Source organism: Pyrus communis, chromosome 14 (genome assembly GCF_963583255.1).
Source record: "Pyrus communis chromosome 14, drPyrComm1.1, whole genome shotgun sequence".
NCBI classification, from domain to species: Eukaryota; Viridiplantae; Streptophyta; class Magnoliopsida; order Rosales; family Rosaceae; genus Pyrus; species Pyrus communis.
In genome coordinates, this window is record NC_084816.1 from 14,520,575 (window position 1) to 14,537,868 (window position 17,294).

Below are 17,294 nucleotides of genomic sequence, written 5' to 3' on the forward strand. Positions count from 1 at the left end.
TGTTTGAGCGAACAAGGATGAGGAATTTGAGATTTTGGAGTTTCTGAAAGCGTAAGATGTGAATGGCAGAAATGTGGGTATTTATAGACTTTTCAGAATGACTATCAAACGACTGGAATTCGAAAGGCGCTGGAATTCGCAAAGCACTGGTTCAAATTGGGGAAAATTTAACCGGGAAAGGTTCCAATCATTTCGAATATTTGGGGAACCTGCGAAGAGGGGATCGAGGAGTCGAAAATCTAGGACGCACGATTGCGTGCGGCGTCAGTTTTAATGCATTAATGAGGATAAGGCGTTTCAGTTAGTGCACGCTTTCGAGGCCCACGATTGAAAGCTTGTGAGAACGGCGCAGAATCGACACGTGGCCACGCGTTGGGGGCAATGAGGAAAGTGCAATCATGTCTCATAAATGCGCAGGAATAACGGTCATTAAGGAAGAAAAGTCCAAAAAAGCAATAAACGTTTTCGCTTCTTCAAGGCTGAGGCCCGACCAAGAGTTAACAGTCGGCGACCTCAGAAGCAAGGGGGCAATGTTTGGGCCCAAAATATTATTGTTGGGCCGAGCAGCAGGATGTGCCCGGCCCAAGGTGATGATAAATACTATGGGCCGAATAATGATTCCCGGGCAAGCTGGCAGGGTCGGCCAAATCCTATCCCAAAGTAGTCCGGATGAATAGAAAAGGTCGAGGAAGTCCTAGTGCAACCAGGATTCTCGACCGGCAAGGAATGGAGTCCCGAAAAGAAGGCAAATTCAGAATCCCAGTAGGAGTAGGTTTGTTCGAGTTAGAGGTGAAATGGGACAAGGACTCCCAATCCAAATCAGAATTGGTTTCAAGGAATGGGGCACTATAAATACGAGAGATCATGCAATAGAAAAACCCCTTCAAATCAGCATACAATTGCCCTGCGCAAAACCTCTCAAACACCTTGAGATTTTTCCTTTTCTTTTTCCTGCCGACACACCTTCAGTTTGGATAAACAGCACTGTGGAAGCACCTGGCGAGCATCTTCAGTTTGGATAAACAGCACTGCTGCCGCAGAATCAGCCGACCAAGAAGCACCTTCAGTTTGGATAAACAGCACTGCGTCGAGGTCGACCGGTTATCTATCTAAGTCTCGGTCGAGAAGGGTTTTCGAACCTTTGTTGGCAGAGGTCACCTTACTAGCCCTCTCGGCATAGTTAGGTGTTACGAATTGCATTACTCGGCGTGCTGGACGCCGAGTGGTTTTATGATTGGATACTCGCAAGTAAGTTTCAGGGTTCGGCATACTGACGGCCGAACTACGTTCACCATCAAGACATACATCACGTTCGAGTACCTATGCCCATATTGTTTGGTTTCGATTCGACGTGCTTATACTCTTACGAATATAATCACAGTGACCGAATCGGGCTCGGACGATTTGTGAATATTCTTCCCTCAATGCCACGTGCTCCTTCCTTATCTTTTGCATGACACCAATTTAAACCAAAGGTTGGTTTTGATGGTTTGAATGCCTCGCAAGCCGTGAATCTCTATGGTCCAACTTCCATGCACCAATGACATTCCAATTTGTATGACTTCATCATTACCCCAAACTACGCATCCTGACTTTTCAAACCCTATTTACCATGCTGCTCCAATCTAATAACATAAATCCCAAGTCCACTTGAATTGTACTTGTTCGAAGATATAATGCCAAAATGATTTAAATTAAAAGATAATTATTATGATAAAAACCATAATATTATCCTTTAATTGTAACAAATATATCTTCATTTTTCATCCAACGGTTAAGAGCTATGCTCATTCAACGGTCTAGATTACTCGGGCCCATAGTGTAAAATCGGGTCCAAACATTGCCCCCTAATTTCCTTGAGCTTCGGCTCATAAGCCGAATGGTTAAGGAAATTAGCGCAGTCGAAGAACCCCTGTATCGTCGAAAATGAAGTGATTCGACGCAAACCAATAATCGTACGTTCCCGACGGCTGAGTACCTCGCCTTGATCACTCGGCAAAAGTTGAACTGAATTCATTTCCCGTGGTATATCCACTTCATAAACTGCTATGTCTAGAAAGAAGCCTCAACGAGTTGGCCGAGCTCGGCCTAACATAAATCTAGCCCAGATCAACTAATGACACGGGTAAACAGAACACCTTTACAGATCCATTGTCATGAGCTGCAATAAGCATGTGCATGTCAACTGCAAGAAATAAGACAGACCACAATTCCAGATGTGTCTTCGCCTAGTACTGTCAAAGGACCGAGGAAAACCAAATACGGTCGAGGGCCGAGAAAAACCAAATGAGGTCGATGGCCGAGAAAAATCAAAGAGGGTCGACGGTCGAAAAAAACAAATGGGATCGAAGGCTCGGAGACTCTCACCCACCGCTTACTCCTTCAAAGAAAGTTGTACTTGCATGCATGAATTGATCTATAACCATACATCCATCGAGGCATGTACGCTCTGTCGTCCCTGATTCTCAAGGCCACATCCTGTTTTGGTCTTGTTTGAAGCCTGCGGTCGTGCAGTCAACGGAACCATTAGGTTGCTCAAAATGGCAACGGGTACGTCTGCTATCGTCGAACTGGAAATGATCTGCATCTTCTCGACGAAGGCGACGTCGAGATAAGTCAAAGATACTGAAGAGAAACGTCTGAAGGGCGTGGGAACTTCTCGACAGAAGCTAGAAATAAATATGTGCTGCACATATTTTCCTTCTTGGCAAAAGAATAACATATGATGTTAAAAGCCCGCAGATGTACTTATATCTAAACCTCCACCGAATAACTTTCTCACCAAATGAGAAGGTGTGCCCACATGGAAGCCTACAATTTAAAGTGAGTGGCTTTTCATTAAACTTTTGAACTTGCCGTTTGCTTTTGCATGCCATCTCTCATTTGGCCTATTTTGATGTGACGTTACAGGCTATATATATATATATATATATATATATATATGCTTATATCGTTGCAGCATGGCCGACATCTATACGTTAACATTGGGAAACACATTGCTGACAAACTTTACATTTAATGTGGCTCGGCCAACTCCATTCGGTTGTCTCAAATGGAATCACAGCAAACACCACCATTTTACTAATAGCAAGCACAGTCGTCGCAGTAGGAATGATCAAATTTTCTAAGAAAAATTTGATGCAAGGTATTGAAGTGATTTCTCTATACACATGTCTCAATCAGCTGCTAACACCCAATCCTCTTTAATACTTGAGAAAATCAAATACCTCCATCGAATGTGAACTTGGCCTTGTACTTGACTCGTCGAATGGCCTTCCATCTTATTGCTCCCCTTATTTTCTGATGCGTCGGCTGAGGAGCCGAATGGTTAAGAAAAGAATTTATTTATTATATATATATATTTGAACAAATGAAAATAAAAGTGGCCGAACCATAAAGTGGAGGAGGCCAACGATGTTTTATTCCGAGCCGAGATCTTTTTACATCAAAATTCTCAAATTGATTTCGCTCTAGGCCGAAAAAAAAAATTTCTCCAAATATTTTTGACTCGACGGAATATTTTTCATTTTCGGCCGCCGAATGTGTTGAACAATTATTATGCCCCCCAGGCATAATAATTTCGCCCATTTCGGCTTTTAACCCGAACAACTGAGCCGAACGGGATTGCGCCATATCGGCTTTATCACCAATAATCATATCAATTGGCGTGGTTTGTTTGACTGAAACCATGAATTGGTCTTGTTTGTCATTGGAACACTTTTTTGACGAATTATTTTTTGAGTCAATATTTGGCTCAAAAACTTGAACATTTTCTGCTAGGCCTACCACACTTGCAGCCTCAACCGAAAAAATAGGTGGCATAGGTTTTTCTTCTTGGCCGACCATATTTTCAGTCTTGTCCGAAAAAATAGGTGGCCTTTGTTCTTCGTCTAAAGTAACAATTTTCTTAGGTTGATGTCTGATTACGGTCGGAGCAGGAAATTGCCCCCCGGTCTTTTCAACTAACCATTCCTGAAATGGAATCGATTTGTAGTCGAAAACGTAAGGAAAATATTTTCCATCTAGCCAGGTATTAAATCGAGCCCTGTCTTCGTTTACCCATTGCTCTTGCAGGGTAACAGGAGCTTTTATTCTCAACATGTAAGCGAATGACTTTTGCATCTCTGTATGACCACGAAGAATTTTTTCCACTTCCAAAGATCTTTTTCGTTCCTCATTGTCTTTTCTCAATTCCTCTAGGAGCTCGTACGATCGGCTACGTGGACCCGGATTGGAATCTTGATATATCATATGAACTTCGTAGTTTTAGCACTAGGTCCCACTGGGCGTGCCAAAATGTTAACCCTAAAAATTACAAAACCTACGTGGCGCGCAGGCCAAGTAACTAATAAGCTAACTACGTCCTTCGGTCGAATGCGGGGCGTGCCAACTCGTCGGCCGAGCTTGGCCGAGGAGTAAAATTTGTTGATGTAGCTTTGAGCGCGTCGCTGACTTCTCTGTCTTGCGATTGCGACCGAGGAAGGAACACTCTCGGTCTCTGGGTTCTACAGCCTGAAGACAAGGCTGCTAATTCTGCGGAGTTCACAAATCGTCCGAGCCCGATTCGGTCACTGTGATTATATTCGTAAGAGTATAAGCACGTCGAATCGAAACCAAACTATATGGGCACAGGTACTCGAACGTGATGTATGTCTTGATGGTGAACGTAGTTCGGCCGTCAGTATGCCGAACCTTGAAACTTACTTGCGAGTATCCACTGGGCGTGCTGGACACCGAGTAATGCAATTCGTAACACCTAACTATGCCGAGAGGGCTAGTAAGGTGACCTCTGCCAACAAAGGTTTGAAAACCCTTCTCGACCGAGACTTAGATAGATAACCGGTCGACCTCGATGCAGTGCTGTTTATACAAACTGAAGGCGCTTCTTGGTCTGCTGATTCTACGGCAGCAGTGCTGTTTATCCAAACTGAATATGCTCGCCGGGTGCTTCCACAGTGCTGTTTATCCAAACTGAAGGTGTGTCGGCAGGAAAAAGAAAAGGAAAAATCTCAAGGTGTTTGAGAGGTTTAGCGCAGGGCAATTGTATGCTGATTTGAAGGGGTTTTTCTATTGCATGATCTCTCGTATTTATAGTGCCCCATTCCTTGAAACCAATTCTGATTTGGATTGGGAGTCCTTGTCCCATTTCACCTCTAACTCGAACAAACCTACTCCTACTGGGATTCTGAATTTTCCTTCTTTTCGGGACTCCATTCCTTGCCGGTCGAGAATCCTGGTTGCACTAGGACTTCCTCGACCGTTTCTATTCATCCGGACTACTTTGGGATAGGATTTGGCCGACCCTGCCAGCTTGCCCAGGAATCATTATTCGGCCCATAGTATTTATCATCACCTTGGGCCGAGCACATCCTGCTGCTCGGCCCAACAATAATATTTTGGGCCCAAACAACATCACAACCATTCGCGGTATAGAAGCCCACAATGTGGCCAACCCTATGCCTGAGTTCCAGGACACTTTGTTGCTTTAGCATGACTGTTTGGGACATCCTAGATATGACATGATGCGCCGTATCTTCAAATCTTCACACGGGCATAAGTTACACCCCTATGTAGGACTCTCGCCATGCAAAGCATGTTCTTTAGGAAAGTTGAATACTCAACCCTCATATACAAAGATTATTCACGACCCCCCTAAGTTTCTTCAGAGTATTCAAGGGGACATTTATGGACCTATCTAACTAACATGCAAACCATTTAGATACTTTATGGTGTTGGTTGATGCATCGACACGATGGTCACATGTTTGCTTATTGTCCACACGCAACGCTCCGTTTGCTAAACTCCTAGCTCAAATCATTAAGCTAAGAGCTCACCACCTTGATTATCCGATTAAGTCGATTCAACTGGATAACACTGGAGAGTTTACGTCACAGATTTTGGACGATTATTGCATGTCAGTAGGGATTGATGTGGAACATCTTGTGTTCACACCCAAAACGGCCTAGCAGAAGCTTTCATAAAGCACCTTCAATTGATAGCTCGGACTTTGGTTATGAGAACCAAACTACCGATATCTTCCTGGGGCTATGCAATATTGCAGGCAGCTATGTTGGTCCGCCTGAGGCCCACCGCTACGCAACCACATTGATCGTTATAGTTGGTCACTGGATACGAGCCTGACGTCTAGCATTTACAAGTGTTTGGGTGCGCCATTTATGTGCCAATAGCACCGCCGCTACGTACCAAAATGGGTCCTTAGAAAAAAATGGGAATCTATGTTGGTTATGATTCGCCATCAATTGTTCGCTACTTAGAACCCTTGACAGTAGATCTCTTTACCCCACGTTTTGTGGATGGTCACTTTGATGAGACAGTTTTCCCATCGTTAGGGAGAGATAAGCATGCTAACATTCCCATAGAAAGCTGCGAATTGTCATGGTATGTTCCCACTATGTCTCATTTAGATCCCCGCACTGCCCAGTCTAAAACTAAGGTGCGATGAATTATAGATCTTCAGAGCATTGCTCAAAGTATGCCGGATGCTTTTAATGATCTGGCTAAGGTGACAAGATCACATATACCCGCTGCAAACACATCTGCAAAGATAGATGTACTTCACGTACATCCACAACCTGACTGGGAAGGTCGACCTTTCCCTGAAGGTAGGGAGGCCGCACCTTCCACGCAACAAAGGATTCACAACCCCGAAAGAGGAAAATGGCACCAACTAGTGACCCTAGTTTGAATCCGACCATCGCTCACTCATCCGTTCCAACGCATGAGGTTATTCTAGATTACGGTGATGCTCAGACGAAACATGTTGGCCTCTCAAGAATCGTAAGATTTCGGTCCATTACACAGTATTGGATGAGGTTTAGAATAGGAATGAGATGATCATTGACGAGGCATTCGTGTACTCAGTAGCTACTGACATCATTCTTATCGATGACATTGAACCACGTTTCGTCGATGAATACCGACGTAAAACTGATTGGTCAAACTGGAAACAAGCAATCCAGGTTAAACTCGATTTGCTCGCGAAACATAAAGTGTTTAGACCTATAGTTCCTGCACCACCACGCGTGAAGCCTGTTGGCTACAAGTGGGTTTCCGTGAGGAAGCGTAATGAGAAGAATGAAACAGTGCGATACAAAGCACAGCTCGTAGCGCAAGGCTTCTCTCAGTGTCCTGAGATTGATTACGATGAGACGTATTCCCCCGTAATGGATGTTATAACATTCCGTTACCTAATCAGTTTGGTAGTTTCCAAAAAACTGAATATGCAGCTTATAGACGTGGTAACTGCGTATCTCTATGGGGTTCTAGATACAGAAATTTATATGAAAGTTCCAGAAGGACTTGCATTGACTGGTTCAAATAGTTCTAGACCACAAAACACTCTCTCAATTAAGTTAAGGAGGTCACTCTACGGGTTGAAACAATCCGGGCGGATGTGGTATAACCGTCTGAGTGAATATTTGACAAGTCAAGGTTATGTGAACAATGAATTATGCCCATGCGTGTTCATAAAGAAGTCACATTCCATATTTGTAATCGTTGCAGTTTATGTCGATGATATGAACCTCATTAGGATTCCCGCAGAGCTTGAGGAAATTACTGCACACTTGAAATCAGAATTTGAGATGAATGATCTTAGGAAAACTCGATATTGTCTCGACCTGGAGATCGAGCATTGTTCGGATAGAATCCTAGTACATCAATCGAATTACACCCAAAAAGTGTTACATCGTTTTAATGAGGATAAAGCGAAGCCTTCGAGTACATCCATGGTCGTTAGGACTCTAAATGCTAAACGAGATCCTTTTTGTCCAAAGGAGGATGAGGAAGAGATTTTGGAACCCGAAGTTCCTTACCAAAGTGCAATTAGGGCTTTATTGTACTTGGCTCAGTGCACTAGACCTGACACCTCATTCGCTGTGAATCATTTGGCAAGATATAGCAATGCGCCCGCATGCAAGCACTAGAATGGTGTTAAAGATATTTTCCGCTACCTCAAGGGTACTATGGATTTGGGCTTGTTCTATACCCACGAATCTCTAAGTGTTGCCACCCCCTATGGTCCTCGGATTGATTCTCGCCTTGTTGGTTACGCATATGTTAGATATCTATCTGACCCACATAGGGCACGTTCTCAAACGGGCTATGTCTTTACCATTGGAGACACCACTATATCTTGGAGGTCTACCAAGCAAATGCTAGTTATGACATCATCAAACCATGCTGAGATTCTCGCCCTGCATGAAGCATCGCATGAGTGATTTTGGCCAAGAGAAGTTATAGGACATATTCGAAGCACTAGTAGTCTTACATCAGTCATTGACCTTCCTACGATGATCTTTGAAGACAATGAACATGTATCAAGCAGTTGAAGAAGGGATACATCAAGGGAGACAACACCAAGCACATAGCACCAAAGTTCTTTTACTCACACCAGCAGTAGCAGCAGCATCAGAACATTGAAGTCAAGCAAATCCGTTCCCAAGACAACCTAGCTGATCTCTTCACCAAGTCATTGCCCAAGTCTACATTTCAGAAGCTCATCCAAGGAATCGGTATGCGTAAATTATCTGAGTTGGATCGCTTGTAGTTCTTTTATTTAGAAGTTATGTCTAACTCAGGGGGAGTGTCTAGAAGCATACTCACATGATCTTAATGTACTCTTTTTCCTACGATTAGGAGCACTTTTTCCCACTGGGTTTTTGCTACCTAACGAGGTTTTAATGAGGCACACATCCTGGGATGATCATGTTCCTTAAGTTCACTACCTTCATCCAGTTTGACGTTTGTTTTAGACATTATGCATACTTCCCACTTTTCTCCTTAGTCTATAAGTTTTCCCCATGCCTTGGGTTTTACCATAGCGAGGTTTTGTGAGTTTTACTACAAATGTATACTTCACTTAAATTTGAGACTCACGATCACCCGTTGTGCCAATGACTTCATCAACTATTCTACCTTATCTGCTAAAGATTTGATGCAATGGTTTGTTAAGTATATACACACTCAAGGGGAGTGCTGCAGTCATATTTAGAATAGGAATGTGATTGTGTAAATCCTAGTAGATATGGGAATGTATCTTATATTCCTATTAGGAGCAGATTACCTATTAAATGTGTAATCCTAAAGGGAAAGGTTTTTACCTATCCTACTCTATAAATAAAGGCACAATGGAGTGAATCAAACACACCTCACAATTAAATCATTCTCTCTTCTCTCTAACCATAGGTAGCCCCCCTTCTCTCTCTAAACCCTAGATCGTTCAATCAAATAGGCCTACAACATATAGAACATTATATAATACTATTTTGGTACTATATACTATTGGTAATAGTTTTAAATAAAAATACCATACCAAATATGTACGGTTCGATACAAATCCAGCAGCATTACCAATTGGCACAAATTTTTAGTACAAATTAGTATGATACAGTTGATAATTTGGTTAGTATAGTAATTTGGTAGAAAATTTCATCCAAGTTGTGCCATATTCAGAATGACTAGCATCTAACTTATCCAGGTTGATTTTCAATCTGATCATTTTCAAGCCGATCAGATTGAAAATAAAGCTTTTAAGTTTAGTTAAAAAAATTCAGAATTAAAATTTCATTATAGTTTTGGAATATTCAGATTTTATTAAGCCAAGGTCAATTTAGAATTTTGAAATATATGTTGGCACGCATTAATCATTATGTGAAATTCTATGGTACCCTTCAAAAAAAAAAAGGGTAGTGATACTCTTGATTATAAAAAAAGTTATACTATAATAATTTAAGTTTACACAAGGTTAAATAATAATGGTTGTTGATGCATAACCGTAGCGAGACTTTGGAATAACCTAAAGTGTCAAGTTTGTGACATTCGCCCAGTTGCTCCGGTCACCTAGTGATGATAATGTGTGATGAGATAAAGATAGGGAAGCCAGCACAAGATGTACGTGGTTCACCCTAAGTTTGACTACATCCACAGGGTAGAGGAGTTCTCATTAATAGTGAAGGGTTTATGCAAATACATAGTTTCAAGCATAATCATCATTAGTGGATTCTAATAACTAGTTTAAGTATAATTGTAACAACCAGTCCCTAATTTTACAATTTTATTAATTTTAAAGGAGTGAATTGACAAAAATGCCCCTAGAGGCAAGGATTTTGATTTTTGTTGACCATCATTTAGAGAGACGTATGACTAATTTTTTTTTTTTTTTTTTTTTTAGCATATTTGTGTTGTACTCAACGGTATAAACGCGTGGGCGCAAACAGAATTCAATTTGGAGTTATAACGAAGATTTTACGAAACATCGAATACCAAAGGTAAAATGGTAATTTTATATTGGGAAGATATTTTGTGTCCTGTTTTGTGAGCCACATGGGGTTCACACACCACTTCTCCCTTATCCTAGGTCCCATTCTAGAAATTTTTTACAACTCTCTTGCTGCCACGTCATTCCTCTCACTAGTTTTATTATTTTTTTAAAACACTTTGTCTTTCTCTTAGTCTCTCCTGCTATCATATCCCTCATATTCTTTCTCTCTCCACTCTCTCATTCCTTTTATTCCTCTGCAAGTGCAGACATTAAACCATTGTCACCATCCCGGTGAGACTTCAACGTCCACATCCTATCATCACTACCTGTTCGTATGACCAGAAACGAAGGGCCAAGCCTGGTGCTTGCTTCTCTATCTGAAGAGTGACAATCACTGTTCATTGTCTTCCCTAACGAATCATGGTGAATTATCGCTATTCTTGACGGAAGGTAAAGTTTTAGACCATTCAAATTGTCTTCCACTAGCCTTTTGATGAAGATTAACTCATTTCATGAGTGTTTTGGCATGATTAGATGTAGAAAAGACACGGGATTAGCAAACCCAATTTAAGACGAGGGATGCTGCGAGTTGCAGGCCTTTTTTTGGCCAACTCCGACCACAACTAATCCAGGGAAAGGTATAATCCTAATCTACACTCATTTATCTTCATTTTGGTAGGTGGAAAGTGAGAAATGATTGAGTTTTGAGCTCATTTGGAGCTTTGGTTTGCTGCCCAAATTCTAACGATCGGTCCTGCAACGGGGACCGAATTGACCTGACCAAAAAAAAAAAAGGGGCCTAACCCTTTGGGCCAACCCGGTCCAAACCTTTGGGCCGATGTTCCAGCCCAACCCAGTTCCAAAATGGGCTCATAATATTTGGGAATATTCTTTATGTTGACTTTTCAGAATTTTCTCAGAAACCCTCCTAGGCTAATTTTGATGCCCCAAGTTCGTTTTTGACATGCATTTAGTGAAATTCCGAAGATTTATCATAGTTAGCTGGCTCAGTGTCTTGGTTGACTTTTTCGTTGACTTTTTAGAAAATTTACCCGAAACCCCCCTTAAGGCATTTCGACACCCTAATTCCAAATCTGCCATCAATTTCTCCAAATTCAAACATTTTAATTAAGTTTTACTAATGAGTCTCTATTATGTTTAGGTATGATTAACATCGACTATCCATATTTACTCGTCCGAACTACGACTTTGCAAGTATTTGTAAGTAGGTCTTTTCTTTTATATAGTATATATATTATTTGAGTTTCCATACATAGATTAATAATGCATTTTTTAAGTGATGCCATAATTAAATTGACGTTATAAGAATTGTCAAGATGATAAATTATGAGATTATTATGAATCTTATGGGATGCACAAGTATGCATATTATTACAGGATGCCTTATTTATATTTATGGTAGTGAATAGTATTATGTCGACGTAAATTATTGATTTACCATTGTATGATTTTATGTACATTATCTGTTCATCATTGCTACACTAGTGTTGGTACTCGACCAGGCCAGGGCCAGTCTTTTATGTGTATGTTCACATCGCACTGTATGCTCACTTTGGATCCATTGTAAGTGCCAGTCTTATCCTAGATTGCTATAGGCAATTAGGACTTGTATGTGATGTGCATAGCGCCAGTCTTCACGTGATTGTAGTACTAGAGTATATATCATTATTACACCCAATCTGCTCATGTCAGAATATCTCTGCATGAACTAGTGTGTCAGCATATGTCGATGAGCACTCGATATGATATGTTTGTTTATGCGAGATTATGTGATTACCGAACGTTAGATGTTTATTTACGTAATATTGTGATGTATTGAATTGTTGAGATATTGCAGGTTACAGTAAGTATTTTCATACTATACGTAGTATGTATATTTTGAAAACTATACTTGTTTTACGGCGAGGGCTTATTATGTTTTGAAAAGGTATTACAAAGCTTTATTCTTAGGCCCACTCATCTTTTTTTTTTTTTCGGCCCTCCAGGTTTTAGTAGTAGAGCTTTCACGTCGACAAGGACTTTTCTGGTAAAACGTTGTTATGGAAATACTCTCGACGGTATAAATCTTATCCTACCTTACTGTACTTTACTTATGCTCTGACATCACATGTGAAATGGGTTCATTCCTGCTCACATGCACACTCCTACCTTTAGGCACTTTTACGTTTAAATTTATTCACATTTTCCACATCACTACACATTATGGCTTTGTCACCTTCCACTGTTGACCAGCACAGCTCGATTCGGAGTCTAGGTGGACATTAAGGGTCGGGGTGTGTCAACAATAATGACATTATGGATTAATTGTAGAAGAATGGTCTTCTTTTATAGTTGAGGAGAGTCTCCAGCTTTTGTCCACGATCGATGTAGGACTCTATGAGCTTTTATTCCGCTGTTGACATGTATCGTGCTGTAATTGGCCTTCTAGGTGGAGGGAAACTCTTGTGCTTCAATAGGGTGCCTCAGCATGAACCTCTCAATAGGTAGTTGGTATGAAGTTGATTGGTGCTTGGTAGTTTCGAAATTGGGAAAGTATGGTACAAAAATTGGTAAAATTATAATTTTTTTTTAACAAACGATATTAACACAAAATGAAGTTGTTAATAATGTTGGTGTTTACGTTGTGGACGTCCTTAATACACTGTCAAGTAGGTATTATACTTGAATGTGATTGCATTACATTACCAACGTTGATGATTACACCATGAGTAAATTATAGCAATGGTCCCTCAACTTTAATCAAATTGGAGCAATGGTCCCTCAACTAAAAATCCATTACCACTGGTCCCTCAACTCATCAAAATGTGTAGCTATGGTCTTTTTCGTCAACTTCGTCAGAATTTTGTCAAAATGAGTTATGTTGGAATGACCATTGCTACAATTTGGGTCCCTCAACTCATCAAAACGTGTAGCTATGGTCATTTTCATTGACTTCGTCAGAATTTTGTAAAATGAGTTATGTTAGAAGAACCATTGCTACAATTGGGTTAAAGTTGAGGGACCAATGCTCTAATTGGGTTAAAGTTAAGGGACCATTTCTCCAGTTGGATCAAAGTTGAGGGACCAATGGTAATGGATTTTTAGTTAAGGGACCATAGATGCACGTTTTGATGAGTTGAGGGACCAATGGTAATGGATTTTTAGTTAAGGAGCCATTGTCCCAGTTGAGTTAAAGTTAAGGGACCATTGCTACGATTTACTCATACACCATAAACATCTTATTATAGTATAAATGTAGGTTATTACAAGTCCACATCATGACATTACAATATAAATGTAGGTTAGTTTTAGATTTCTATAAATTAATTTAATTCCACAAGCCATGAATGACACCTAATCACATTTCTTGGCTACTCAGATCAGATATATATATACACACACGTGATTAAATCATGAAATAATGTCAAATCAAATGTGAATATTGATGAGTCACTTTCATATTATATATTTTATCCTATTCATAATACATTTAGGTGAGGTGTTGATACTTTATTTTGTATTTCTAATGAAGAACATGTGACCTTCTTCTGAGCAAAAAGTGATCAAATGGATGAATTTTGAAGTAATTCCAATTGAATCATGGTCATGAGTCTTTCAAGTTGTTTGTGTCAAAGTTTCACATTTTTATGACAAGCCGTTGAATTATGGTAAATAAATAAAGGACGAGTGTGCAAAACTACAAAAGTGTTGTTTCATGATTAATTAGGCTTTTTAACAATCAAGATGACGTTTTCTGGAGTTGAGCCCTTCCACAAAGTTGTTCAGGACGTCTGAATCTTTAACAAGACCTTTGGACCAGTTTTGGAGCTGGTTTAACCCATGAACGTGGCAGATCTTTGAAGTGGTTGATTCTCCATGTTTGATTAGGATTTTGTTTCCTAAGTTATCTTAATTTATTTAATTTTTTGGTTTTATTCTAAGACCTTTTCTAGGAAGAATTTTTACTGTAGAATAAATAAGCTTGGCCGACCTCAAGGTTCCTCTCTATGCGATTTGGAGAGAGAATTCAGTTATTGCTTTTAAGATTTGCAGATTTTATACAAGGTGTTTTCAATCCTTTGCTTCTTATTAATATTTTCTTTGGACTTCAATTATGAATATGTGTAACTTTTTTTTGTTTTGCTAGGGCGAGGCCACGAGTCTTAACAAGAATATGTAGTATCTTTTCAATTTGTTTATGACCTTATGCATACATGTTTTGAATTATTAATCATCGTGTTTAAACTATCTATTTACCTTTATGCTTGATCACCATTAGGATGCTTAGACAAGTAATTTAATGCAATTTTGGTTGGAGAGTTTGCCTGAAATTGGCTAAGGCTTCTTGTGCTTAATAATTGTAATTTGACTTAAAGCGAATACCATGTCTTAAGGGTTGCCTAGTTTTTCAAAAGGTTTTCATAAAAATTAATGAGCCTTACATTTTTAGATTTGATCCAAACGTCCGGACAGGTTGCATGTTTGATATATGTTCTAGTTTGGGGCTAGAATTTGCATTAGGAAAAACCTAACCTTCAAAGTATGCATATATAAGTCATAAGCAATTGGGAGAACTACATATGATTGTTAAGCTAACAATGGAACCCTAGTGTCTTTTAAACTTGATTTTTCAAAACGTGTTTTTATTTTATTTTCCATTGTTGCCGATTTTCATAAACTTTTGTTATTTCACTTCACAAATTCAAATCTTTTTCTAAACTATATGTTAAATAATCAATTGAGAATTGTTTATAAATATAAAATGTATTAACAATCCTTGTGGAGAATGGTCTTACTTGAGTTGTTCTACTACAACTAACTTGTACTCTTGTAAGTATATTTATGATTTTAACCCTATTTGCGCAGGTGGTAAAAATCATATCAAATATCTTTAATCACTATTTGAAAATTGAAAACTCATTTGCTAACTATTTTTAGTTCTAAAAATGAAAATTGAAAACTAAAAGCCAAATTTTGAAAACTCAAAATGCCCATTTGAGTTTTTATTTTGTTCAAAACTGAAAACTAAAAAAACTAAAAGTAGTTACCAAACGAGTTTTTCATCTTCTAGTTAAAAAAAAAAAAAAAGTGAAACTGAAAATGAAACAGTCATCAAATGGCACACAATTTTAATTTATTGAGTGTTGCAAATGGTGGATTGATCTGGTGATTAAAGCTTACTCTTCAACCTACGGCATCATGGTTTTAAACCTCCCCCCCCCCCCCCCCCTCTTTTCTAGTGTAAATTAAAGTAGTATAATACTTGTACTAGAAATTTTTTCTATTGATAGTTGGATTTTGCATGAATTTCATGATTTTCCAACTTCTAGGTGTTAAGAACGATATCAAAGGTTTATTTAGCTCGTTAACTAGAACATTTTAATCCATGAAATTTGAACTTCGAGCGTTCTAAAAAAACATACAATTATATATTTGTCATATCACATAACTAATACATAAGTCGAACCCTCAAGCCTCTACCTTTTTAAGGTGGATATTTTGGAGCATACAACATCATGTTATTAGGCTTAAGTTGCATATTATATTATAAGAGAGCTTGACTAACTATCATATATGTAGAATGCATAAGTTGGAGTAAAGTCCTTAGGGGCATTTTGGTCCTCCTCTCTTGGTCTTCCAGTTATTGTAGCAAGGGCAAACTTGTTTGTTTCCATATGTTCCAGGAGGCACACACAAGCACTTGGCGCAACACTTTTGGCAGAAAAACAAACAAGGTTTCTTGTATGCTGTAGCCGAGCACCGACTTGTACATCGCGGTGCGCACTCTGATTAAACACAATTAATTAAACAAAACATTTGGAAAATTAATTAGATTGTGAATTTTTAATAAGATTTAAACTCCATAAAACCAAAATATTATTTACTAGGACTTGTATTAGTTCCTTGCCATTGCCAAAAGTAGAAGATCTATATGAAGGTAACATACAAAAATTTATAACCCACCTTGAGGACGAAGGCTGCCTTGGGTAGTACCATACTGCAATATAATAAAGAATAAATTAGAAATATTAATTAACCATGGAATTAAGGTCCACATAGAGGAGCCCCTTCTTAGCAAATACTCTTTTACTATAGCAAAAACAGACAGCTATAAAACTGTCATGGAGATTATGAATTCACCATATAGAACCTCTTATACATTTAACTATTTCTCTCCATTTTGTCTAGTATGCGAGGGTCCTATACGGTAAAATACATAAACTCTACGGGAGCCTATCGGCTCGTGATTGCTACAGTGAAACGAGATCTCTGCTAATAAAGTGGGATATATTTTATAGAGTGATAGAACCATCGTGGACAATATATTCACCATATATATGTATATAAAATTATAAATAGTCTCACCGGTTGGTAATTCCCTTGGTGCTGTTGTTGAAATGCCGATGTTTCTACGGTGGAGGCGCCCTAGAAATTCAAAGGAAAACACACATTATCGTAAGTACTCAGAAGAGAGAGAGAGAGAGGGACAGATTACCTGGTTTGGTTCAAGTAAAACAAGTATCAAAGCCACACATAACATGAAAATGCTTAGTAATTTAGTAGCCATTTTCTCTGCGCTGAAACTTGGAGATAAAAGTAAAGTTCATACAGCAGCACAGAGAGAGAGGTTGAGGTTATGGGAGATTTGTGGTAGAGTGGAGTGACATATTTATAGGCAGATGCAGTAGGCATTAGAATTTAGCTGTATATATTTTTGAATATATTTTTGCAGTTTTTCACTGTATGATGCTTTTTGAGGACACAGGGCAATGACGAAAGGATAGTTTTCTGCTTCAGTGTCTAACCAACAAGCACATGCGCCTCACATCATCTTATCTATACAACAACAACCCTTCAGCTCTTTGCAGAAACATGAAAAGCCCAAAAATATCCTTGCAATTTGTTTAAGAATGAAGCCCTTCATTCACGGAAATGATAAGTGCTCACCCTTTATTTCTGTTTTCATTTGATTTTTTTTATTTGATATAAATGCCAAAAATCAAATAAGAGG

At 39.1% G+C, this 17,294-nt stretch overlaps 1 protein-coding gene across 1 annotated transcript; it reads right to left on the bottom strand.

Moving 5' to 3' along the window:
- Nucleotides 1–15,693: 15,693 nt before the first annotated feature.
- On the bottom strand, nucleotides 15,694–16,952 carry LOC137715806 (protein GAST1-like). The gene is made up of 4 exons (XM_068455155.1): nucleotides 16,779–16,952; nucleotides 16,649–16,708; nucleotides 16,247–16,280; nucleotides 15,694–16,068 (listed from the first exon to the last, which is right to left on the bottom strand). Exons 1-4 carry the CDS (start codon nucleotides 16,848–16,850, stop codon nucleotides 15,887–15,889), a joined length of 348 nt encoding a protein of 115 aa, XP_068311256.1. The 5' UTR covers nucleotides 16,851–16,952; the 3' UTR covers nucleotides 15,694–15,886.
- Nucleotides 16,953–17,294: the final 342 nt, after the last annotated feature.